The sequence below is a fragment of the Saccoglossus kowalevskii genome, chromosome 22 (assembly GCF_978046115.1).
Source record: "Saccoglossus kowalevskii chromosome 22, keSacKowa6.1, whole genome shotgun sequence".
NCBI lineage: Eukaryota > Metazoa > Hemichordata > Enteropneusta > Harrimaniidae > Saccoglossus > Saccoglossus kowalevskii.
The window spans coordinates 12,862,026-12,889,830 of NC_140662.1; the positions used below are offsets into that span (position 1 = coordinate 12,862,026).

The 27,805-nt window shown below is 35.8% G+C and overlaps 1 protein-coding gene across 1 annotated transcript in view; it reads right to left on the reverse strand.

Moving 5' to 3' along the window:
• Positions 1–1,942: 1,942 nt before the first annotated feature.
• LOC146729012 (FAD-dependent oxidoreductase domain-containing protein 2-like) overlaps positions 1,943–27,805 on the reverse strand; it is a 56,452-nt gene continuing 30,589 nt past the window's right edge. Inside the window, exons 3-12 of the mRNA XM_085495753.1 lie at positions 25,942–26,306; positions 21,824–22,009; positions 20,226–20,477; positions 15,020–15,271; positions 7,372–7,541; positions 3,547–3,712; positions 3,278–3,405; positions 3,022–3,108; positions 2,711–2,816; positions 1,943–2,111 (exon numbers count right to left, since the gene is read on the reverse strand). Of these exons, the coding sequence (XP_085351879.1) occupies positions 1,943–2,111; positions 2,711–2,816; positions 3,022–3,108; positions 3,278–3,405; positions 3,547–3,712; positions 7,372–7,541; positions 15,020–15,271; positions 20,226–20,477; positions 21,824–22,009; positions 25,942–26,306 (1,881 nt within the window). The remainder of the gene's footprint in view (positions 2,112–2,710; positions 2,817–3,021; positions 3,109–3,277; positions 3,406–3,546; positions 3,713–7,371; positions 7,542–15,019; positions 15,272–20,225; positions 20,478–21,823; positions 22,010–25,941; positions 26,307–27,805) is intronic.

The window sequence follows — 27,805 nt, forward strand, 5'->3', positions numbered from 1 at the left end:
GATCTAGTAACCTCATTTATATGCATAAGCACATGGCTCATTATAATAGATAATACAAACTTCCCTTATGGCAATCCAGTGGCCTCATTAATTGTGAAATAGATGTCTGATAGCTTGGGCCCCACTGATGCTGCTTGCGGGTTTAATTCTTTATGTCTTATTTGTTAATAACGTTTTTCGTCGATGCGGTTTAGAATATTGTTGAAGCCACAAGCTTGAAATCCAATGTGCCAATGCACAGCAACGATCAGTAACATGGTCTGGCAGCCATCTTGTCATTTCCAGTTCAAACTACATGAGGTCATTCACTATGCACATGAACATTTTCAACTCATTTTGTCAAACCGGTCTCGAGAAAAGGTCAATCAAAAAATCAAATTATGTGTATTTTTTAAGAATTGCAGTTACAGTTATGACTTGGTATCAGGATAATATATTATCTGAGCAACAGAAATTTGATTCCAGCATTCCAATTGGTCACTTACTTGTCCACCATCTTAGCATGGAATACCGATAAAGCATGGAGTACCATTGAAATAAATGCATGTAACCAATCAATATATTTATGATACATCTCCTGACATCACTGCTAAAATCGATAAAAAACTACTACCATGGAAACGACTGCCTCCAACACCACAGTAACAAATGGCGCAATCAAGAAAACTGTTGAAAACAATAAGACTGACATAAACAAGGTAATGCAGCTATTCAAAACACCAAAAATAACAAAAACACAGGTGCAAAAATCAATTCAAATACCGATGCTAAAGATACACTTATATAGTGTCTCTTCAAAACAAGGGGCAATAAACTCAGAACGTGAAACACCAATCACTTTATCCGCCAGTAACCACACAACGAACAACAGACCAGCCAGAGCGAAGACAGCCAACATACGCACTCAATGCACCCATCTCAAGCAGGAGCGCTGCTATGCAACTTGTTGGCATACCTACTAACTACATATATGCAATTCAACTGGAAAACGATAATACACTGTCAATATGCTCAACCATTTCAAATACATCGCATCTAAGCGAAGCTACAGCGCAATATCCATCGAATATGACATCAATGACATCAAGAATTCGATTTAAAAATGCTCTCTCGAGACTTAAAACAGACTTAAGTCCGATGTTGTTTTTTCCTTCAAACTGAAAATCCGACAAAAACTTTCTAAGTATATAAAAACTGCCCATCTGCACGTCTCCCCACAAAACTTTAATGACAAGATTTATTTATCTCGAAAAAACGAACTTCACTACATCTTAATAACAATATATTTTATTTTTTTCGGAAAACGGACTTCGCTTGTCAGATATATATGAATATTCGTTTAATATATTTATCAAAGCGTGGTTCTTATAAGCTTCCATATCTTTTTTCACCGGCTCCCGCTCTCCCCCCAAAAAATAAAACTTGATGATTTGACCTCCGGACCGCAATATCATCTCCCACAAAGCACCTCGATTTCGTCTTGTATCTTTACCAGTCACCAGTCCTTCATAAGAGAGCAATATATTTTATCTGAACGTCAATTTTTGAATAGTTATGTCTCAAATTTTCGATTATGAACTTACGAAATTTGGGTCAAATGCGACCTCGATATTCAATCATTTTCGCCTCTCTTAAAATTAGCAAAAGCTCATTTTTAATATTACATGACCAGTGTATTGAAAATCACTGATGTGTGACTTTGATATATATGTAATCAAACTTCGTTATTTGGTGGCGATCGTCCCCTGTGTTCTTTGTATGCTTACACATGTAAAATAGAAATATAAATTATTTATCTTTCTGTTACTGTGTTTCATTTTGTGAGCAGACCTGCAAATTTACACTACTAATGTTCACATACGAATGACCATGTACAAAGACAGGCACGTACATGCTTGCATGTGGTTAGTAAAAGAAACAGTACACTCATTTCAAATTGACCTTACTTTATTTTCCTTGGTAAGCCCATCTTGAGTTGGTAATCATATTCAGAGCATGATAGAGGAAGTATTTTGCTCGTCATTGCATTGGATAAACATTGTTCATCATATACATTACGCAGATCCATGTTTATACAGGACTCAATAAAACGACGTAGCAACAAGATTTGACTGCAAAAAAACATACAATCTGTTATTTTTAAAACAAGCATTTATCCAATATAAAACACAACGATGTATGGCATAGTTAAAGGTGTTTTTGTCAAAGGTCATGTCATACATGACTTACACTTATAGTATCAATCAACCCTGTGAGTAGTTTATAGTTATTTTATTACACGAGCATGTCCGAGTGTTTACATTATAGAAATTGTTAATTTGTAATTGACACCTACGCGTGTCACTGTTACAGACATAGTTCATTGTTACAGATGTGTAGTAGTAGCTAAATATCGACGTATGTTTGATTTATCAAACAATCTCGTGATATCTGTCATTTTTAATTTGAAGAAATACAAATATCAAACATGGACGAAAATGTGCCATGTATGAACAAATATTGTACAATCTTGATCATTTTTGTCATGGCGTGAAATTGCAATTACCAAAACTGTAGAAATTGCCAGCCTGAAATGGTACAGTCATTGTAATAACCTATTAAAAAACTTCAAACTGAAACATCATAAACGTGCACTAAATATTACCAGTACGACATGTGGTACCTATAAATAAATAAACAAAATAAATAAACAAACCAATAAATAACTTACCTAATAGGACCAGTGAAATCTGTTAGGAAGTTTTCAATCATGTGATGTATTTTCATTGGCCTTGGTAGACTGTACACTTTGTTACCAAATTTGTACCTTGACTGTCCTTCAGGATACAAAAAAAATGTTGTCTTGATGAAATGTTACCAAAACGTACTAACGTCAAACAGAATGTCAACATCTTGCCAATTGTTCTGGTGACGCAATTATGATGATATCCACGTAGAAACAACTCTCTGCTTTCACACATACAAATACAGACAAAAGACGCATATATACACATCTCTCTGTGTACGAATGTTCATTCTTACTTTCTGGCAGGCTTTCGTAATAAAACAAGACAGGGTGAAGAAAATATGATAGATGACCTTTCCTTGGTAACCCATTGAATAGTTTACCTAGTAATATAAGTAAAATATTCAGAAAATTTTAATGTATCCTTCACAGGGGAATAAATTTATTATATAGTAACGAGTTAAAAAGCAAAAATTATCCATCTCGATATACTTGATTGTTGAAATTATGTTGGTTAATGAAAGTGCTCAAAAACTGACCGAATAAACTTACGAAATGATTCTTGTCCATAGTCCATGAAAATGATCAAAATATGTTCGTAATCATGCCCGGTCTTCTTTGATAACTGGTGGATAAGTTTGAGCGGGAATTCTTCAAGATACGTGTACACGGAGTTTTCTCTATATGAAACATATACTGGTTATTAGGCAGTTACGCACATATACACATGAAATTTGATAAATCACTTTAAAAGCGTAACTATTCTGATCAAACAAAAATATCGATAGTGCACATACGATCACAACATAATATAAACGTACTGTTTGAATAACACAATATCTGCCAGAACACCAAACATTTGATATATTCCTGAAGCTTCATTGACACGTTTCACAATGTGATTTAGTAGTTCTGTGGTAGGTTGAGTAACAGATGGCCAAGGAACTTGGTGATTACGAAATTCTAATATTCTGCTGAGTGCTCGAGCTGTTAAAAGGGACGAATCATTATATTTGTGTAGTCATAATTACGACTGTATGTAATCATATATTGTTAAAGTGTGGAGTGTGGAACTGTTATTGGTGTACATTTACGACTTACTTGATCAAGTTCATTATATCTATTTGCTGGAGGTATGCATGTAATTCTTTGTATGAATTATAACATATTTTTATTTTTGATAGGCTTGTTTCGTTTCCTGTAATATTGTAAAACTGGCTAATTAAAAAATATTGCCATTCATTCAGTATTTGATTGGCTTGGTGAAATAAAAAAAATGAAATTCTATTTTAAACAATAATGCACTCCATGAGTATTATTGAGTGGACATCTAACTACATCATTATCCGTCAAAGATACATCACTGTGACAATACGTGTTTTACAAATTACATGAATGACAGTGTATTTAACAAACTATATTTTAAAGAGTCGTACAACTGATGAAATTATTAAAGAGGTTAGAGAATTCAAATGTAAACGTTTTAGTGGGTACGATGGAGTTGATATGTACACTGTAAAATATGTTATTAATGAAATGTTATCACCTATGACACATATTTGTAACATGTCTTTTGTCTCTGCATTATTCCCTGATAATTGCCAAAGTAGTTCCAATATATACAACAGATGACAAACATATATTTACCAATTATAGAGCAGTATCATTGCTTCCTCGATTTAAAAAATAATAATAGATGGACTTTGTAAACCAACATAATTTATTATATAATGGCCAGTATGGTTTTATCCAAGGTAGATTAACATCCCATGTACTTCTTGAGCTTGCAGAAGACATTTAAAATGAAATGGATAAAGGCAATTTTACTGTTGGATATTTGTAGACTTGAAAAACTTCGATACTGTGGAGAATGATATTCATTTTAGCAAGTTTGAGTTTTATGGCATTCGATGTTTTGCCTTACAATGACTAAATAGTTATGTAATTAGGTGTAGTGTGCCCTAGGGGCCTCTTTTGTGACCATCAGATGCAGATGACACATATTTGTTTTATCCAGGAAAAAATATGCAGGAAATATGTGTAATTATCAATCAAGAACTAAATAAATTACATTTGTGGTTTAAGGTGAACAAATATTAAATCTCATTAAGACAAATAATATAATACTAGAATTCAGCCATAAAATGTGCTACAAAATGTCTTGGTGTTCAAATTGGTTGTAAATTCAACTTGAAAAGTCACATTCAGTATATATAAAGTAAAATGACCAAAAGTACTACTAATATTTTTTATGGACTGGATACGAATGTCACCAAGTATATCCACAAATTACGTTTTAATGAAACAGCAAATGAACATAAATTTATAACAATATTTTAACGGTAATAAATACGAACTCACTATAAACTTTCTTTCTTAAGAATGGACACTACAGTCCAGCTAAGTTGGTCATTTACTGACCGTCCTTCAACGGACGATTTCTTGGAGCTGATGTTGTAGCCACAGGTAAAGACGGGTGAAGACACGTTAATTTCACAGTTGTTAAAAACCTTAGTCGGTGAACGAGAAACAATTGCTTGACAAGAAGCAGTTTGGTTTACAGTTCCAGATTCTGGCGTAACCAAGAATATCTGAAATGCGCCGACGATCTTCCGTTGAGATACAGTATCGTCAGACAGTCAGCTGGCATCGGTGTCGCTGGGTGTATCCAGCGACACCGATGCCAGCTGAATGTGAGTATCGTAGTGCTGTAAACTTGACACGTTTTTGTGACCAGTTATATTTATGATTGGTTGTGGTGGAATGCCGGCTTTCTTCAGGTTAATAATGAGTTCAACTGGTCTTTCGGTATATTTTCCATCCACAGAATAATATCGTCAGCCATTATCGAAGCGCAGACGCAAATTACGCGCGTTGTTTATAAACAGAAAGTAGTTCCAGGAAATAGACGCGTTTACCCGGGCGTGATATGGAAAATTATTGCACGGCTCGCGTATTGGGATTCCCATAGCGTTACGAGGCCGGGCAATACGAGGTATATGATAATAATATATTGTTTATGATGTATAACCCCCAATCCTATTTTTATTCATTGGGACTAAAGATTCTGATTTTATGATATCGAATCCTGCTGTTACAATGTACAAGGCATATCTTTCTCTGCTTCCAGCTCATACTCAAAAATAGTTTATGTCTAATCAAGTTAATAATTACAATACTAGACAGCATAATCAATTATAAAAGAACAACGTTAAAATCTATATGTTTGTCTCATAGTAGTGCAAAATTGTGGAGTGGCATTCCTAGTAACATTAAAGATTATTTCAATTGTTCTTTATTTAAAAAAGGTAAATAAACTTTAACTTTTGAATAACTATATTGATATTATAAATTAAATGCCACGGTTTTACCTGATTGAAATATTTCGCAAAATTAACTTAGAGATATGTATATCTTTTGTTGTATTAAATTTATTTTTAATTTGGGTAAGTAACAATCTGTCAAATCTGCTAGGTAAAGAAGTAATTTAATTTTTAAAAGGGGAAATGTATTATACGAGCTTTTCTTCAAGAATTGCCTCTTTCCTTGCATATTTATATATAGTATTATTATTTTTTGTGATTGTGTATTTAAGAAAATATTCAAGGAAATAAACGAATTGTCATTGTCATACAATTACAGTATCTGACGAATACTTCACAATTAGTCAATGTTATGTTGTTTTTTCCAAGCTAGCTAGCTAGCCTATGTCACAAGGAAAATAAGCAGAAAACAAAGATTATTGAAAACAAATATTGGCACAGCCACGTTTGTTTTTATTATTAAAGGACGCTTAAGCGCGTAATCGTTCCATATTTGAAATTTGCGTTCCGTAATATGGTAGGATTAAAATACCCAGTGCAATACCCCAAAATTACGGCACGCTGTAACTTATGGCCTTAAATTGACAGATGTAAAATAATTTAATTTAATTTAACTTTTTCTCAGCCTGGTGGAGAGGTCGCTCTTAGAAGAAAGTCAAATTCAAGTCACAGATTTAACACTCAGTTTTACACTTTGTTCCTAAAAAAGTGGTTAAAATTATTTCCTACAACTATGTATTTTTGAAAAACGCCTTGGTGGGAGACAACAGAATATATGTCGTAGTGATCGTCAGACAATTGAGTGCATCAGGATATTTGAATGACAGACTGGTTATTAAAATAACAAGGTGTTATTGTACAGTGTGTTGCTGACATTGGTAGCATTAATTAATGTCTTTACTTAAAGTGAAGATGCTCATTTAGCGACTACTCTGGTCGAGGTATTCTTTTCTCATTTGAGTGGATTTATTATAGCAGGCACTGTACAGTGACATGCAAATATGTATATCTATTCATTCAATTTATATAAGCTGGTCGCAAGTTTATACACATAAAATTATAGTATTATTTCAAGAATCCCCTCAATATTAACGTCAACGATTTTTATAAGAGGCCGATTTGTAGATTCCCGTTTTTTGTAAACCAAATAATATATGTGGTTAATAATTGGTCAATTTCTACTTGGGAGAACGGTGTTTAGACCTTGCATTATATTTCTCAAAGCGTTATATAATGAACAATCATTATTTCTAAGGTTTTAAAATTTTAACATTTCTTTATTCAGGTATCGTAATAACATGGACACAAGGTGTTAAATCTTACCTGTATATCTAAACCCGTGTATAAATCCACCCGCTGATTGTTTATAGTCCAATGAATGCGTGCTGGCACCAATAAAGAATAGTCCAGGCGCATTTATAGATTCGTATTCTTGGGTAATTTTAGGGTATTTGTCCACATCTCCAATCTGACTTGATACAACACGAAAATCCCTATAAATATATTCACAAAATATCACATACATTGTGTGTTTTATATTTTGCAATTATTGAATTACAGACATGTAGCATTGTTACATTTAGAAATGCAGTACGAATAATAATGCTTAGGAATATAATCTTTTTAAATCGTGGAGTTAATTTATTCAATTTGTCAATGTAATATTGGTATTTTGAAATGCCAATAATTAACGACTATGTAGTTATTTTATAAGTTAAATACAATAACGCGGTATGAAGATGCAAATCAGTCCCAACCAAACAATTACTTTTTCAGAATGCACTCATACAAATTTGGAAAACAATGATCACAGTACAGCAGCGTGCACAAAGTCACTGTCACGAGGTGTTTGTATCATATCAGAAACTGTATTATTATAAGGACACGTAGATGTCCGTAGATGAGACTCGTGACTGGGACGTGGTCAAGCGTGTTATGCTGAAGGCGTATGGGTTGACAGCCGCTTGTGGAGTTGAGGTAGAAAATTTGACTCCTTCTCTCGATTCCCCGACCTCTGCCACATCAACGTGCATCATTATACCACATGCAACTACCACCAACACACATTCAGCATGTCAACCTGTTGACATATTTGTTACATGTTCAGAGATGATAGAACACAAACTCGATAAACATGTTGCGGGACTGAAATTGCCCACTGCCGAGGGCACGGTCAATGGGCAGAAAGTGACAGTACTAAGGGATACAGGGTGTTCTGGGATAGTTATTCGAAAGAACCTGGTACGTCCCTCACAGTTCCTGGTAGACATCGTACTTGTGTACTAGCTGATGGTACATGGAAACGAGTCCCTGAAGCCGAGCTGGAGGTCCACACTCCGTATTACACTGGAATTGTCAAAGCTGCATGCATGACCAGACCCCTCTTTGATGTGCTGATAGGTAATGTTCTGGGAGCAATGGACGTTCACACTTCATGTGAGCGGCATGGTGGTACTTATAGTGGAGGTGAAATTCCTAATGACACAGGTATGAGTGTCAAAACACAAAGACCCCGAGGGGCCAGTCAGGTGGACCAAATTGTGGCCACCCCTGAGACTGTTTCTGTGGGTGCAATTCCCGGTCATACAGTTGGTGTGATGAATACGGATGGTTTGCCTGAGGGGCAGAGGATAGAGGGAGATTCCCTAACCCCTGTCCAATATGGCACCAATTATGTAGATGCAAGTCCTGGCCATGCTCTTGGCATGGTGAACACGGGTGGCAATCCTGAGGGACAGGTGGCAGAGGGTAAGCTAGCAGACCCCTCGAACACTGTCCAAGATGGTGCCAATGACCAGTCTAGTGGGCTGGAAATACTTGAGGTTACACAAGGTGTTGAGACAAGAGCACAGTCTCGGACCACAAAGCATACGCAAAAGTTGGTGTTACCAGAATTCAAGACTCATGACCCTGTGGTGACCCCCGACAGTTTGGGTGAATTAAAACAAAATGACTCTAGTTTAAAGCGATTATTCAGGTATGCAGCTGAGAAAACAGAGGTAGCTACTGGAAAATCAAATATAACTAGTTTTCATGTTAAAAAAGGTCTATTGTATCGAACATTTCGATCACCTAATTTTGATTTTTGGCGCATTATCAGTCAGTTGGTAGTTCCTTCTACATTTCGATCTTATGTCATGAGATTAGGCCATGACTTCATCTTGGGGGGACATTTGGGTGTACAGTAAACACAAGATAAAATATTTTCCCAATTATACTGGCATGCAATGCATGATGACCGGTCACTAGTAGCATAGTGGTTGTCGCATCAGACTCATGATCGGTAGACCCAAGTTCAAATCCTACCTTAGGCTGAACATCAAAGGGTCGACCCCCACCCTGGGTGAGTGTGCCACAGACTCAATGGGAAGGCCAATTCCACTGGCCGAGATTCATTCATTAACGAATGCGACTTTGGGGGAACCTTGGTTAAGGTCCGCAGGTGCTTGTGTTCGACCAGGCCTGGTTGACGCCAGGATAGCGCATTACAAATTGCCATTTGACAGAGAGATGGCTGCACAGCTCCGTCACGTAGTCCCAAACATGAATATGACTTCTGTGGCAAAATGCACTATGTGTCATCACTAGCACTTGCAATTTGCACATACAGAAAAAAATAAAAAGTCAGGAGAGACAACAGTGACACTCAATGTCCAGAACTGTCGCCTGGCACAAAAAAAGTATTTAAAAAAAAAAGACATTAAACGGTTTTGTCGGTCATGTGACTCCTGCCAGCGTACTGTACCCAAAGGTCGAGTCGGAAAGGTTCCACTTAGTGTCATGCCCTTGACTGTGCTCTCGCTGTCGCTCGCAAATGTCGTAAATTACGAGATTTACGAACAAAATAAATATCTATTAGTAGGATTTACGAACACATTTTGGACAAAATACCCTCGCAAATCGCCCTCATTTAATTGTCAAGACTCGATTGTGATTATCACGCCTGTTACGGTTTGAGTGATTGTCATTTTAAAGTTAAACAATGTCCCGTTACTTCTAAGATTGCAACAATTGTTACATGGTGATCGCGATCAACACGGAACTGCCACTGAATGTATTTTTCCACTCTAAAGTTATTTTGGTGTCATCGTACATGCGTAGTTTAGTCGACATGTATGATACCCCGCGACATTACTCTCAGTATGGAACGGTTTCATGTCGCCCTTATCAAACACGTGATTTGTTTATTTATTGAAAATGGAGACGACGTCAAAAAGGAGCAGACAACTGCTCGACGAGTATTTTTCACGACGAGATGGAGAAACCGCTAAATCGTGTTCAGAACCAGAAACATATGGGTGTCCTAACCCTGACAGCACCAAGAAACGGAAAGTTGAACGTACTGCAGCACGATTTCAGAAATAATGGAAGGTTAGCTGCGGTTCCGTAGCTCTTTGGTGCGACATACAATCTAATTTTGCCCTACCAATTTCATTCGGACGTCTTGTTTTTATTGTTGTTGTTGTATGTCGAACATGGGCCGGCCAGTGTCTGTCACGTAAATAATGCGGTCGGCAACATAGAGCTATGATTCCACAGCTAATGGAAGGTGAGACAATGTTAGCGAATCGATCGAAAAATACTATAATTTGTGTAACATTCTTACCAGGCATTCTTAGCATTGAGATCGAGTTACAAGACCGAAAGTTACTTTTTCACTTTAATTCAGAAATTTCGATGAAAATAAATAGTCATTTTGTGTCGTCATAAACGTCAACATGCGGGTTTGCATGATGAGCACGGGAGATTACTTCATAATAATATTGATTGGCATAGAGTTTTTTTCTGAGAAATTTCCCGTGAAAATTTATTCACATACTTGTGTTCTAGGCAGTGAACTTTTGAATGATGACTATTTTCCCCACTGTTAACAATGTGAGCTTATCATGAATAGGTTTAATTAATACTGAGTTATTAAATAAAGGTTCTGGTGTCTACATTTTATATTTTGTTGTGATGTTTTGTTGTACCATCATAAATGGTACATTTTGTGGAGCAGACTGCCTAATTTGATGTCATGAAATTACACACAAAATTAGAGCTCAGGTTGCACCAGCAAGCACCATTTTCAGCATGCTGTTCTTGTTTTCGGCGGACGACAGAGGGGACACCTCCCTCTCCTTCCCCGTTGTGCTCGGTCGCGGGGAAAATGCTCCGCAGTTTCCAGACAAAGTTTACTAATACTTTTTTTTCTTGATTAGTAAATTTACTATTACCTAGCAAATTCCAGAGAGAGCCCAGCTTGATTGATATTCCATTCAAACGGGTAGCTATGGACTTGGTGGGTCCGATCCAACCAATTACTACTTGTGGGTGCAAATATATACTTACAGTGGTTGATTATGCAACCTGTTATCCTGAAGCTACACCTCTAAAAAGAATCTCCACTGAAGTAGTAGCAGAAGCACTGGTTACTATTAATAATCGTGTTGTTATACCTGAACAGGTTCTCACTGACCAAGGTCGCCAGTTTGTTGGTGATGTTATGCAAGAAGTAAGTAGACTCCTGTCAATTAAACGGCTCATCACGACTTCATATCACCCACAGACAAATGGCCTATGTGAACAGTTTAATGGAGTTCATAAGTCCATGCTCAAACGCATGTGTAGAGAGCGACCAAAGGACTGGCACCGCTACATAGCACCATTATTGTTTGCATACAGAGAAGCTCCGCAAGCCTGTTTGGGGTTCTCCCCATTCGAACTGTTGTACGGGAGAACAGTAAGGGGTCCAATGACCACCTTGCGGGAGCTATGGACAAAAGAGATCACCAACCCAGAAATTAAGGGTACATATGAATACGTCATTGACCTACGAAATCGATTGGTGGAGACTTGTAAAGTGGCGCAGACAGAACTGAGCAAGTCCAGTGATCGGTATAGGGTCCATTTTGACAAACGTACAAAGCCCCGATCTTTCAACACATGCAAGATGGTACTGTTGTTGCTTCCTACAGCTCATGATAAGCTGCAGATGCAATGGCAAGGACCTTATCGTGTTAAAGAACGAATCGGGCGGAATGATTATCGTATAGAAAAGGATGGTAAAGATAAACTGTACCATGCCAATCTCTTGAAGAAGTACGAGGTAAGAGACTCTACAGATGACAACGCAAAAACGAACATACACACTAATTCTTCAACTTCAACCAAATGACACTCCTATGTGCGTGTCTACTGGCTTGATTGAAGTCCCATCTAACGACCATGGCGTAGAAGGTCTGGAGAACATTAATGGGGACTTGCACTTTGAAGAAAACTTTTGGGCCCTGAACTTAGCGAATTTCAGATGAAAGAGGTGCAAGGGATATTGAGAGAATATACTGCTACACTTACAGACATACCAGGAAAGTCAAACATCGGTTGCCATGACATACAACTGACCTCAAATGACCCTATACGTTCTAAACCATACAGCACCCCTTTTGCAACACGTAACGATGTGATTAAAGAAGTACGTGATATTATAGAATTGGGAATCATTGAACGGTCTGATTCACCTTATTGCTCACCCATTGTGCTTATTAAAAAGCCTGATGGAAGTCTTCGGTTTTGTACGGACTTCCGAAAGCTTAATAAGATCACAATACTCGATGCTGTGCCAATGTCTAACCCAGAGGAATTAATTGCACAATTGGCTGATGGTAATTACCTGAACAAACTTTATCTTACTAAAGGGTTCTGACAAATACCTTTGGCTCCTGAGGCAAAAGCCAAAACTGCTTTTCTTACCCCACTGGTCTTTTCCAATATTGTTACCTTCCATTTGGACTTGTAAATAGTCCCAGTACATTCAATCGCACTATGCGAACAGTCCTGATGGGTACTGACGGAGAGGTTGTTAGTTTAATGGATGACATTTTGATATATAGCAAGACTTGGCAATCCCATCTGAAGCGATTCAAAGATGTATTGAATCGCCTTCAGAAGGCAGGCTTAACGGCTAAACCATCAAAATGCTATATTGGTTTCACTCAGCCTGAATTTCTTGGCCATGTGGTGGGGCGAGGCCAATCGAGTCTAGTCCAAGGAAAGGTTCGTGCATTGCAGAATGCTCCACAACCCCTGACAGTAACTAACGTTAGATCATTTGTGGGGCTAGCGGGTTATTATCGCAAATTTGCTGCACCTCTACACGAACTTACAAAGAAGGGCAAATCCAGGAAGTTGATTGGGAGCTTTGCCATCAGCTAGCATTTGAACAGCTCAAAAATATTTTGAGTAATATCCTGTATTGCGACTTCCCGATTTTGAGCGAACTTTCGTTCTACGGACAGACGCCTCAGAAACGGGCCTTGGAGCGGTCTTGTTGCAATATTATGACGATGTTGCATTTCCAGTGGCGTATGCTACCCGGAAGGTGAGCCACGCAGAGTCGCATTATGCGGTGATTGAAAAGGAATGCCTGGCCATAGTGTGGGGAATAAAAAAGTTTCAGCCATATCTATACCTCCGTGAATTTTGGATTGAAACCGACCACAAGCCTCTAGTATATATGAAAACCACTAAATTTTCTAATAGTCGAATTATGCGATGGGCTATATATCTTCAATTATTCTTCTATCGAATAATTGTATAAAGGGTAATCATAACCTAGGGGCAGATTATTTAAGCAGAAATCCTGAGGCTTAATACAATAGCCAACATGGTGTTGCATGTAATATAGTAAATGATTGTTATATGTAATTTCCCTGATCCGTGACCTCAATGAATTGTATTGTTGACGTAACCATAATACCATCTTTGATGGCATGGGTACATCTTAGCATGGGGGTATGTCACGAGGTGTTTGTATCATATCAGAAACTGTATTATTATAAGGACACGCTTGTTATTATGTAATTTTGTATTTATTAATTTATTGTTATAGTATAAATTGATAACAGCCCAGAGGTAGGTTTTATAGCCCAGTAGGTAGCCGCATTTGTCACACACGTACAGAAAGTACCTATTACGTGACCTCGAGGTCGCACTTGGACAATGCTGGACGAGTATCCGTGTGATGAATGAACAGGTGTCGCGGACCAATTCGCGATTGACACAATTACCCATGTGATAGCAGGGTATTTAAAGACTGAGACAGCGTGGTGCTCGATTGTTGCTGCTCTGGGGTTGCTGCTGGAGATCTTGACCAACATCTACGCTTTGTACGACCCTGGAGGCGGCGAGCAGTACCACCACATACTACCATAGTCGAACCCGACGTTGAACTAGAGTCTGAAGTCTAACTGGGCAGGAAGTCTTGTCGCTGTGGACGAAAATGGAGAGTTCAAGTCGCTAATTACCGTCGCTGGCTTCTTATAATTCACCGGGCGACGCTGTCGACTGACACTGTTCGACGCACGTCGGTGAAAAGGTCAGGTACCGAACATTCCTACACACACACTAGTTAGTCTTGGGCTTTGAGTTATTATATTACCTTGTTAATTACTAGAATTGTTATTTTCCTAGCCAGTTTATTTATGTAATATTTTAAGAGTGCATGGCACTGATAAACGTGACTAGTAGGGTACGTCGTTCCTCTTCTGGTCGTAGGGTCGTTAACAACTTTGCTGTGATGTATAGTGTGCGAAATATCGTAACCCCCACCCCTCTTACCAACAACATAGTTACGTTGGTTCGTGGTGAGGGCCGCGTGTAGTGCTGAACCTCTGCAAGGGCGGGCGATACCTACGAAGAGAACTGTGGCAATCATATGTTTTGTGTACCTAATAAACTATGGTTTCATGTAATTCATGTGTAGTTTCGTATGTGTAAGATTGGCCGATGTGCATTATTGCTGCCTATATGTGTATGCGAATACGAGTTATTAATAAATTAATGATATTCAAGCACAATTGATATGTTCTATGTCTGTGCATAACAAATACAGATCAATAAATAACATGCAATAACCACATGATTAAATTCACCAACCGCATACTTTTAGATAATAAATAACTTTGGTGGAAACAAAGAATGGGAAACTTACTTGTCAAAAATGCTGAAATCAAATTTAAACCCCAAACACCGAATAACGATATCATATGGTGTTCTAAGATGCAAATTGTCGATTGGTATTAAGCGGTAGTGGGTAGAATTTGATGTATGCATATCAACATAAGACAGCTCAATATAAATCTTGTCATCTTTCTTAATGAACTTCATATAATCTACTGGTGCATTAAATAACCCATCAAGTGACTTTAATAGATACGTGTCTAATAACCCACTATTCACAGCTCTGCAATTAAACAAATATGTATGATTAGCACATATTATCGTTTTAATTAGTAAATGATCGTATACACTTGTTATCACTATTTTATTCAGTTTTTATACATAAACAGTTTATAGTATAGTGCATTTTACATTATAATCATGCTACAACTACTGTTTGAGATATTTCATTCATTTCATGGCATGTACATGACCTTCATATATACACGTTATACGAAATGTTGTTTGCTATTTCGGACTATTAATTTGCCCTCAGTTTTCGAATTCCAGATGTCCCACTCTCCAGATGTCAAACAAAAACAATTCAGAGCATATCCAACAGACTATTGTTCATTAAGAAACTTGACATCTTCATGAACGATAGTCTGTTGGATATGCTCTGAATTTTTTTCAAAATCTGTGAATTTTAAGTGGGTCTTTTTTATCATGAATTATCTCTCCCGACAACTATGACAGAAGAATTGCACATTCTTAGATTGATTTGGTTAGATTAAGATTCATAACAGTTTTCACTATACATGTGAAATACAGAGCTGCCATTGCCATACTGAGACAATTTATGTCACAAAGGATATGAAAATATAAGACGCCTTATAATCATAATTTTTTTTATGAACAAAAAAGTGTCAGGAAATTTTTATTAGGTTTCACCTTTATATTATATTTTATGTACTGTTAATTTTGAAAAACATGAGTATCCTGTATCGCCTTCATGCAAATAGAGCATTTGCTTAACATCTTCTAACAACAAAAACGTTTGAGTTATCAATAAAACAGAGAAACAAAAGTATTCACAAAGAATAGTGACGACGAGATTTCTAATCCTGGATTTTCTAGCAACACAAAATTGTCGGAAAAATATTTGTATTATTCTATATAACAATGTCAATAAATTGGAAGGAAATACACATTATGAATGTTCTAAACATGCAGAGTCACAGGACACCGAACATTAATGTTTCCAACTTGCAACGTAGAAATTCCTTCAATTGAAACTGCATTCATCTTCCAACTGACTTGTAATAGTTCCACAAAATTTGCACACTATTCTGAATGTTTCTCATCTGTCTTCAATGGTTCTTCTTGCTGCCCTCATTTCCACCCACCCACATTTCATCTGCTATCTTTAAAAACTGTTTTAAATATGTAGCTGAATTCCTCAGGGGTGCATGTCTGCTAATATTTCTTTGGCTTTTCATATTTGTGTTATACCAACGTAGGTAGGTTACGCATACGCAAATAGAATGATATCATAGCTGATGACAATTCGGGAATCGGGATTTACGTACTGTATTAATTAAGCCTCGTTTTTGAATGTCGCCTGAATCCAAGATAAGTACGAATCTCAGAGATTAGATTGCAGGAACTTTAAAGAGGCTTCGTAAGAGTCATACGTGTTTGCAAATGTAGGTCTATATTTTCATTAACATTTAATGTGTTGGAGAAATGTTCATTGATGTGCATAGCGATATGAATTCCAATATTGATCGCCATCTTTATATTTACATGTCAATTTAGTTTGTAAAGAACCTCACATGTTATTAAAATATATTTAATATTTGGGGTTGTAGTTTTCCGGTCTGTCATATCTGTTGGTGTGTCACGGTTTCTGAAATACATTCACTTTGGGAAAAGAATGTCAATGTGTCGATTAAATTTGTTCATTAGAGAATTTACTATACTGTAATATAAACTTGACATTACTTTAATATAAACTGTTTAGGGCCAGGGCTGGTACAAGCATTGTGATTTTATTGAATCTATCCCTATGTACGTAAAAGAAAAAACGTTGTTTATTGGGACACTCGTTCTAATTGCTTTCTGATAGTTACTTTTAATGTCAATTGTTGTCTAACTAAATTGCAAACTGTGATAAACGAAAGTACTGAAAACACGAGACCTACTTGCAATGAAAATCTTCTCGTGAGCTCCAAAATCGCCGATCTTGGTTGACAGGACGTGATATTGTCGTTTGTATTGTAGAAAGAAGTGTATACTACTGATCGGACGCATTTTAGTAAGGTGTAGACATGGAAGTCATGTTTTGGTGTGCCATTTCATTTTGTTGGGCTGAGCCAGATAGTCACCTATAGCTAAGGTGCCCTCGTTTGTACATAACGCATAGGCTCAGTGTATGGTCGGACGGTCGAAAACGATTTGCAACGGATATTGCGGTGCCACTCCTCACTTTATTTGTTGTACAAAGCAAATCAAAGCGAATAATCATGTTTATATTATCCAGTCGTCATATTGCGTTGTTGTGTGATTTTTACACGCGTTTTTAGGTAGTGGTAACATAACTTTTGAATGCCAAGTAGCATTGCCAAAGTGCTATTAGTAATTAACATCGTGAATTGTAAAGTACATATTTAATGTAAATGAATAAATATAAATAAAAAAATGGTCCGAAGATGATATTTGCTCTGCATCACAATTTGAAAACTGAGTAAATTAAAAGTAAATTTGTTCAAATGTTTCAACAGTATTAGGATCCATATTAATAATTACATGACTTTTCATCTAGTGTCACTGAGTCAATCTTAGAAGAAGTTTAATGAAATAATATGATGACTGAAATTCTGATCATTTTCCAAGACAATTATTTCTTGCTCAACAATTTTAAGGTGTTCAATTGAAACTAATTTGAGGGAAACACTCCTATTAGCATATATCTTTAAGCCCTGTGAAATTAATTACAAATCTTTTCAGTTTGGGGTTAAAACCTATGCTCATTTCATTACTACTTATACTATGGAAATTTGTGTTTGACAAACAGTTTTGTTGCACTTGTGTACACTCGGATTATGACAATGAATGTACTCAGTTATTAGCCCAATACTAGATTGTGGGAAATCACTTTATGATTCATCTCCCTGAATGCAGATGTTCATGTACTACTTTATTAATTTGAGTATTTTATAATCAAACGACATGTCTTGTGAATAAATATAGTCTACTTTATCGGATGTACTGAGGAGAGGGACAGTATGCATCATATGTGTTACTGTGAAGATTCCACAAGAGTAGAGCTTGCATTGCTCTTATATTTAGCCCCAATATATGTTTTATTATCATTTTTTGCACCATGTCCAGCATAACTGGTAACCATGCATTTGTTTTTCAAGATTACAAATTGCAATGATTGAAATGATATAATGACATGTGTTCTTGGGATACAAAGTTTATTTCACCATCACCAGACACAACCACTAACTCCTAGACAATCATTCAATCATGCATTTAAATTAAATTAATATTCCATCCTCACGGGTTCATAATTCATATCGTAGCGTTGTCATAAACACACATTACATATTTCCTGTTCAAAGTTTCATGCGGAAATAAGGACTCCCATTTAACAAGGCGTGGATAAGTGAACTTTGTATCCAATTTGATATCGTTTGAATAATATCCTGGATAGCGATTAACATCAATGTCTGACAGTGACACTACGCACCAAACACGATATATTCCTCACCTGCGATCCATGCTTTACACATCACAAAATGTAGCACACTGCCACCAACAACTAAGACAACAATTTTATCTTTCACCAAGTATATTAACCGTTATCCTGAGAATATTCTGAACATTGTTATGTGCCAATTACCGATAGACTCCACTAGTTTCATAATCTTTAGATTCTTTGTTTGCCAAACTAAAACAATGCTTTTAGGTCTGACCAACTGCTAATACCAGGATCCATAATTTCGAATAGATCACAACACAAAAACGGCAATCAAATAATAATAGAATGAAGAAGATTTTGCTATTTCACAAGTTGTTTCTCGGAGCAACACATCGCAGTATATTTACAACACGCTATTATATAAGCAGAAAACATTATAATACATCCACATACAATGTCTTGTACACCATATATTATGACTTTTGATCGTTTGAAAGAGAAATTACATACCCGAACTTGAATCTTTAGACAAAAAATCATTTAAGAAAATTTAGAAGTGACTGACAACAATAGACAAAACTTGCAAGTGCACTTATATTACATAGTAGTCAAATCATTAAGAGAACAAAAGATAGAATCCATGGTATACATGAAGTGACGTGAGGTGATCGAACAAAAGTGAGCACAAAAGTTTCCACAAGTGCAAATCCTTTGGAAACGACTATCAATAACAAAGGCTCATTTTCCTGCATTTTACAATCTACTGCCAACCCATCACCCCCATATCATGAATTTCTAACTAGTCTTTATATCAGTTTTGACCAGTTGTCATCTCAGGGAAAAGTTTGTATCTCTTTAAAGATGGGTACAAGGAATCTTTCCTGATTGATTACAAATTGACAAAATTACTCCAAAATAAATAAAATGGTCCTACAATACATGCCTAATTATATTCTCTCCCTACTTAGCAAATACTACCTTGACAAATATGACATCTTATTAAAAGCTCTTAGAATTGCGGGACAAAAACAATACAGAATTAGCCCTAGCTGACTTAGTCATTGACAAAGCAGATAAGTAATATAGTGTAAAACCTGTGGTACAGATGGTAACAGTTAGCGACCCCTGATAACCTAAATCAGGGTCCAAACTTTATTCAAGGCAGTTGCTATTACTCTCTCGTTCAAACATTTCTATTCACCACAAACACTAGACTAAACATCATGTATTACCAGATTGGTGTTTATTAACTATTGTAATCGTCTTTGTTTAATTTAAATCTGATATGTACTTTTCATTAAAAACAACGCATGACATGAAGTTATCAATAGAACTATACATACACATATCAATTGTCCTATTGGGCGCAGTTAGTACCCTGAATAATGTGTACAACAACTACATTTTTCTTCACAACCTTCACAATCATAATGAAAGTAGTTAGTTCTGAAATGAACCAATTATGCACGACACAATTTCTAAATGATCAAAAGGAAGTAAATATATCATCAAAGGTTATGATAAATGATTGTGCGTAATATTTATTTACCTTAAGTCCCCCACATAATGCGACTCCCATGATGTTTTGTATTTTGATCTTGACATCATGTGGATGAAATTCGTCTTCTCCATTATATGGTTTGCAGTCTCAAAACCCGCATTTCCTTTTCCCAATATCAACACCGTCTTACCAGTATAATAATCTTTATCTAATGACATATCTTCGTATCCTATTGTATGTTCAATTCCTTGAACCCGGGGATACTTTGGTTTGGATAGCCCTGTAGCAACAACTACTGTTCTGGTAATGAAAACATGAATCATAATAAATTGTTTAGATTTAGATCTTATGTATAAACATTTCTCATGCAAATCTACAATAATCATCATGAAATGACGTGTTCGTAAGATAATAACAACATTTGGTAGTCTGTTCACTCTCGCATTCTGACACATGAAAAACAATATTCTTTCTTGTCGGAGGTCACTATCTTACAAATGCATTTATCAGCTGCAATGAGCATGTGTATGCTCACTTAGTTGAATCAACAACAAAAATTATAGCATGATTAAATTGAATAATGTCTTTATTTTATAATTAGATACAAGTCGTGACAATTACATTATTTTCCTTTTCATTATTAGATTAACGACTATTATTATTATGATAAATAATTTAAATAAGATATACAAATAAAAATTAATCAGATTATATGTTAGAAAAGAAGCTGATTTCGCAAAGTTATTTTAGCTATTGCTGATAATAGTTGTCTAAGTCAGTAATCAATTTAGACATCTTTTCACTTGATATGTCAATTTAATTTTAAAACAATGCTGTTATATAGATATAGTTTGGGCTTCAGCGAGGTTTCAGCGAGACAACGCCATGGAATAAGTATACTATATGATTTTACTATAACACAATATCTAGGATTTATATATAAAACTTCTTCTTTATTAGTTCATACAAAATGTCGTGTTACACAGTGCCCCAGGGTGAGGTCACTCATCGCGTGATTTGTGATTTTCAATATATCGTCTGCGCCCGCTAGTTCGGTCGCAGATATCAATAGTCCCCCAAGGAAAACTAGCTTCACTTCAGAAGATAAACTTAAAACACTAGTGAAAAACAGTCATCGAAACGAAGTATGCAATCGTGAGTTTAAAAGTAATACAATTAATTTATCCGATCTTATCTGAATTTATTTATTTATCTGAACTTAGCTCATTGATTTTACCTATGTCCCAAGATCATATCTAGTGACTGTTCTCCAAAACGTCTAATGTTGTGTTGAACATTAGTTGAACCTCAATTAAATCAGTCTTATTTATATGAAAAATTTGACAATTAAAATGGTTTCAAAAGCACATTAATTGAAGTTGTAGAGTTATTATTTAAGTAGGGAAGCTGTACAATAATATAATCTATACACCACTGCTTTAGAAAAATTCTTAGTACGAGTAATTTAGTGCCATGTTTTTTAATATACTTAGTGCTCTCAAACACTGCTCTAATACATTCAGGAAAACAGATTAGAATGACTCCCTCCCAACTTTGATATTGTATGACATAGATAGATAGACACGGTTTATCAAAATACACATATAAACACTTTCTAGTGAAATGAAAAACTATTTGAAACTTACTTGCATTCATAAAAGTTGTTCGCTTGATCTCGCAGTAGGAAAAATGATTTATCGTCTTCCAAATGCTGCTTTTTGACAATAACAATCTCAGTATTGTACTTAACATTGATAGAAAAGGTTTGTTTATAGTCTTGTAAGTAATTCACATACACATCCGCATTTGGGAAAAAATCTTTAGAGTAGTGTCTGCAATGAATATAATAAAGTGGTAAAAACTAATTAATTTCTCGATTGATTGACCGACCCGACGATCAGCCGACTGACAGGTCGACATAAGTAAAATGTGTTACTGTGTTAGGAACGAGATAAAGATTTACATAACATGCATAGTTTATTATTAGTGTTGATACATCACTTATTGTTTATTTGTTTAACTAACAGTTTAATAAATTATACTAAGTACAAACATACAACATTTTCCAGTCCTACATTGTTGGCGCACATTACTTGATATAGTTAGTTTGTAAAAAAAAAATCGAAATAAATGTTGTTTGGTAACACATCAGCAAGACAGGTGTATGAAGTGTTTCTAGTCATCCGTTTGACTAATAAATTATTTAAATGCATGCATGTAGGGATATTATGTTACACATATATGCGTAGTTTTTGTTAGCCAAGAGGATGTTTTAATAATATATTATTCAGAAACATACTTTCACTGACAAAACCTGACATATTTTTTGTACATTTTTAAATACAGTAGCATTATTTTAATTTTAATTATTCATCTCTCATCATAAACAAAAAGGAAACTTAAAATGTGCAAGATCCCGTTTTGATGAAGTGAAATCAACAATAATAAAAAAATACTTTACAATGTGACAGTAGCGAACATTTGTCTAAATTTAAATTCGTCGGACTACCATGGATCTTTTTTTCAGTATTCTTCCCATTATCAAGTAAGATTTATAGTTTGTGCTGCTGAACTTGTGATTATTTGTTGATAAAAACCGAGTCGCAATCATCTAGCCAACAGTATTCTGAATGGTCTATGCAATTCTTAGTTAAATCTTAATAATGAAAATGTAATAATATGGTGTTTTCACCTGTTCAATTGAAATAGTAAAAACCAATAACGAAATTCGCCATCAGGTGGTTGATAAGGTAGTAGGTGGTAAACTGCTTAGTAACTCATGTTGCTACCTTAATCAGTCATTGGACTCATTTTTGAATGATCTTAGTTGAAGTGATTGCGACTTTTCTTACGGTTTTGCAAAGTTTGGAAACATATGTAATAAACTGTATAGCCTGGCTCTGACGTTTGTGGAGTAAAAAAGTGATTTCACCCATGAAACGATGTAGCGATGCTTTAAGTCTTGAAATGCAAGCTTAAAAATCTACTTTAATATTTATATTTTTTTCTTCAATTCTACAACGGGTACTAAGTCATTCAATCTCCAAAACAACTAATCCGAGATTGATGGATCTCGATATAGAAGTGTGCATATATGCCGAAATATGTTTTTTTAAAACTGTATAAGAAAAACCAATACATAATTTACATTAAATACTATTCTGCTTATTAATCATTTGGGAAATAACAGTTATTATTATACATATGTCACCTTAACGCCATAAGTTACAGCGTGCCGTACTTTTGCGGTATTTTACGGGGTATTTTCATCCTACTATATTAGGAAATGCGAATTCCAAATATGGAATTATTACGTGCGTAGGCATCCTCTAATAATAAAAACAAGCATGGCTGCCACCAGGGTTTGACTGGACTCCACACAAAAGAAGTTCGCTGATTCTCTTCTAAACGTTTTAAGATTTCGTCATTCCCACGATGTACCCTTAACAAGAAAAGATGTATAATAATAAGGTTATACGAGGATACATCAAAGTATGCACTCAGCCGGTACGCCGTAGCATCGACCTCCAGTAGGTGCCGGTTGATACTCCCGCTGTACTATCTGCGTGCATTCTTTGAGCTATTTTAGTAATAACCTCATAATACTAGCGGTAACACCTGAGCGGAGCAAAACAACCACTGGATCTTTTTATTGGTGAAGTCACAATTGATGTAGGTGTATCAAACATATTAATTGAAATAATTGCAAGTGTTAAATACTTTTTTTCCAAACTATAGTTTATCATGGATGAAGTCATTTCAACTTAACTGACGATTATTTAATTTGCAGTTAACAAGAAGAAATTACGTAAAGAAAAACAAAAAGTAAACGGTACGCTATGTGACATTGAAAGTGGGCCAGTCCTGTTAGTTCTTGTCACAAAATGCTATGATCCCTTACTAATGCAGAAATAAAACGCGCGACAAAATTTAAAAACTGGTCAACAAGAACTTTGTCAGTAATGACAGTGAGCTGGTTTAGTGAACAATACTTTATTTGAGATCTATCTAACAATCACCAGTGATACAACGTGGTGGAGAGTAATCAAGTCATCAGCTAACACCAACTGTAATTAACAGAACGCAATCATATTGTGTGCACAAATCAAATAAATTGTCAACAAAAGAATTGCACCCAATGCTACAATGCAGTGAATCAATATGACAAGTGCATTACTCCCCATTCGTGGTCCGTATCTGGTGAAATATTAGCAGTTTCTCAGTGTACTTGAAATATATTCAATACATGACGTGGTAAAAAACTGTGTGATTTAGAAGGCGGAAACATGCTATCGTGGAGGAACCACGAAATTCGGTTGGAATGAATCAGAATTTATCGTATGAAAAAGCAACAGCAGATCATCAACAGCGGGCAGTCAATAGAAATATGGTGGATGGAATCCCGTTACCACACAGTGGAAACGCAATCGATCCAGAGAGTCTGCACCATTGAAAATCTCCGGCATACTTTATAATAGGTGGCGAATAAGTTTCCGCGTAATCCAGAGTAACATGCTGGGCAATACCTAAAATGTCACGCCATGGAAAACTAGCTTATTAGGATGTTTATTGGCATAGTGTACAATCGTGTTTTCCGTGTAATAGGTTAAGATGCATTTTGAATTTATTTTGACAATATTGGGCAAATTCGAAATAGATAGCAATGTTTTCATTTCTTAATCAATTGAATAACTGGCTTTAGTTAAGCCACTATCGACAAAGTGGGAAAAGCAACGGTTCATTTCCCTAGTGGATGGGTCGCACAGTTTTTTTTTAAAAGGTATTAATTGATAATATTATACGTACATGAATATTTTCATTTATCTAGCTATTCAAGCATTGTGGCAGCCCCAGACAGTTATAAAATTGGCGCATTTATATTTATAACAAGTAGCTGAAAATAATGAATTAAAATTGAGATGGTCATTGCCTTCGGCTCTAGTATCATCAATATTATAGTCATGACTACCATCGCTTGGGCAGGCAACAAATTCTGATATTGTCATTTCGAACACGTATTATTATATGAATATAAAACGTTTTGTAAACCCGAAATCAACCGTGATGCACTCTATCGAATGTCTTTCATTGGTCAAAAAGAGCAATTCAAGGATGACTATTAGTAGTATTTGCATAATCAATGACGTCACTTAATACTTTCATATTGCCTTGGATGTGACGGTTGGGTATATTACAGCTTGTATTATCGTGGATAATTATACCCATGACGAGCGCAAATAAGGTGACAGGTCACTAGGCAATATGCTATAGAGTGTCATTTTTTTTTAAATTTGACGGGCTATTGCAAGAAAGAGTAGGCTGCCTTAGGTGATAGATTCAAATAAATGTTATGTAGGTCTTTACCTACAATGTGCAACATTTTTTGGTAGAACTCATTGTATAGTCTCCCGATACCTGTGCGCCTTCCAAAAAAAAAAACAATTTGATTGTGTTCATCGTGACTGACCTGGGATAATGCAAGATGTTTTTCTGCACCTGGATATCGATAGAGTTACATGTTCTATGTCATGGTGACTACATGATCCATTTCACACTAATTCGCCTAGTTAGCTTAATCAGTAGAATTGCCTCTCATAAAAATCTATCATTTTATATGGTGCATGTTTAGAGGACAGACAAAAAATGATAGAAATTTAGTACAGTTCATGAAATTAAACAAAATTAATGTTTTGTTAGGAGCTCGTCTAACTTTTGTAATTTAACTATAACCGTTTTAATTCGAATAATGAAAAATATTATTTACCTCATCTGTAAACTTTCTTCGTCACTTATCAAAGAATTCCAATCATGTCTCAAATTAAATTCCTTGTTGGTTTTCCCGGTATTGATTTTGTTAATGCTAATCATTGTCCTGTGTCTTGGAAAGTTCACAAAGAATGCTCCAGATGTATTGGTTCGTTCAAAGATCAAGTAGTCTCTTCCAGCTTTCTGTAGAAAATATCCTAACTGTAAGCCTGACGGGCCAGCACCAATGATGCAGTAATCATGAATAAATGATATATTTTCTGTGGAACAATTGAACACCATCCTTATATGAAGACATATTACAAACGCAATTACTGCCAACATGCTCAAGATAATTCGTAGTTTTCTTCGAATTTCTAAGATCTGTGGTAAGAATAAAAAAACATTATATGTATGTGTATTATAACATACAACATAGGTCATCGTTATAATGTAACTATGTTAAAGTTTGTAATATTGAAGTGACAGCGGTATCTAAGATGAATAACATTGTGATGAAAGTGTTGTGGCCCCATGGTCACAATAGTTCTAATATGCAAATAGACTATTAATCACGGTGTTGGAAAAATTAGCTTATGCTAACCTAGTGTGTTATAAATTGATTTTACATTGACATTAACGTTCAAGATAGTGGGATTCACTATTGTGGACCTTTTCATTGAGACAAGATAAACTACTAGAGGCTTGAAAGTGATATCACCCACACATATATTTCGAAAAGTCTATAGCTGAGTGACGGGGCTTGAAAAAGGAATCTGGACAAAATAGCCGTATTCCGTTATAGTGAATAATAGTGTGTGATGCCTTACCAAGCTGCAGAAGGTGGCTAAGTTCAAGAGTGTAAATCACAGTTAAGAAAATGACCATCATGAACTACTATTGTCTCAGTGCTGGTACCAGATGTCAAGAAAAAGCAACTATAGTGTTGACTATCACGCAAATCGTAACTGGTCTCATAATGTAATAAATGTCGTGTCTTAAAGATGCAACATATATAGAGTGGAAATTAGGAAATGCTGCCTCTCAAACTATGCTAGACAGACGAGTAACAAATGGTGATCATTTGTCTTCCAGCAAATCTGTTTTTGAATGTCTATTTCTCTAGTAACAGTTCTTAACTAGCGCTGCCGCTCGTGAGCTCCATCTTACTCGAAAATAGTCCTACATGCTCTACAGTATTTTGAATCTTGAGATAGGTAAACATTACACATCTCACTGTTGTTAGTGATTGGTTGAAACACAGTTACATGACGTTGAGTACAAATATATATTTCAATGTACATTGCCCGCCAAGTCGATATTACATAATATATCACTTGGATGACGTGACTAATACTACTGTGCCTAGCAAATGGTCGTTCACTGTAATGGTGCTGACCAGGCAGCTGTTACTTTCAAGGTTTTAAAGTCATTTTTGGCATCTGACATAAACAGACAGCAAACGTACCAACAAAAGTATTTAACAAGATAACGCCGGTTTGATGTTTGATATATAACAGTTTTAGTACGAAAATGCCATTCAATGCAGTCAACACTGTATGTTGCAAAAGGCCTATCAGACTTTATAACAATCCCTCTATTGTTACTGAAATCCATATCATTTGAATTAAGACGCCTAAAATCAATTCCAAAATTACTTACTAAACCGGAAGTTTAACAGAATACCGTTATTACGTGCATCTCGTCAGGCGCGAAAAGAAACCAAGAATATATAAAATGGAGACCATAAATCAATTCCGATATTCTAACCCAGTAACAGTGATTGTATGCACTAAAAGGCACAAACCTGTACACAAAATCACATAATGCCTGCATATATATATATATATATATATGCATACTTACATGTGTGCAATATGTTA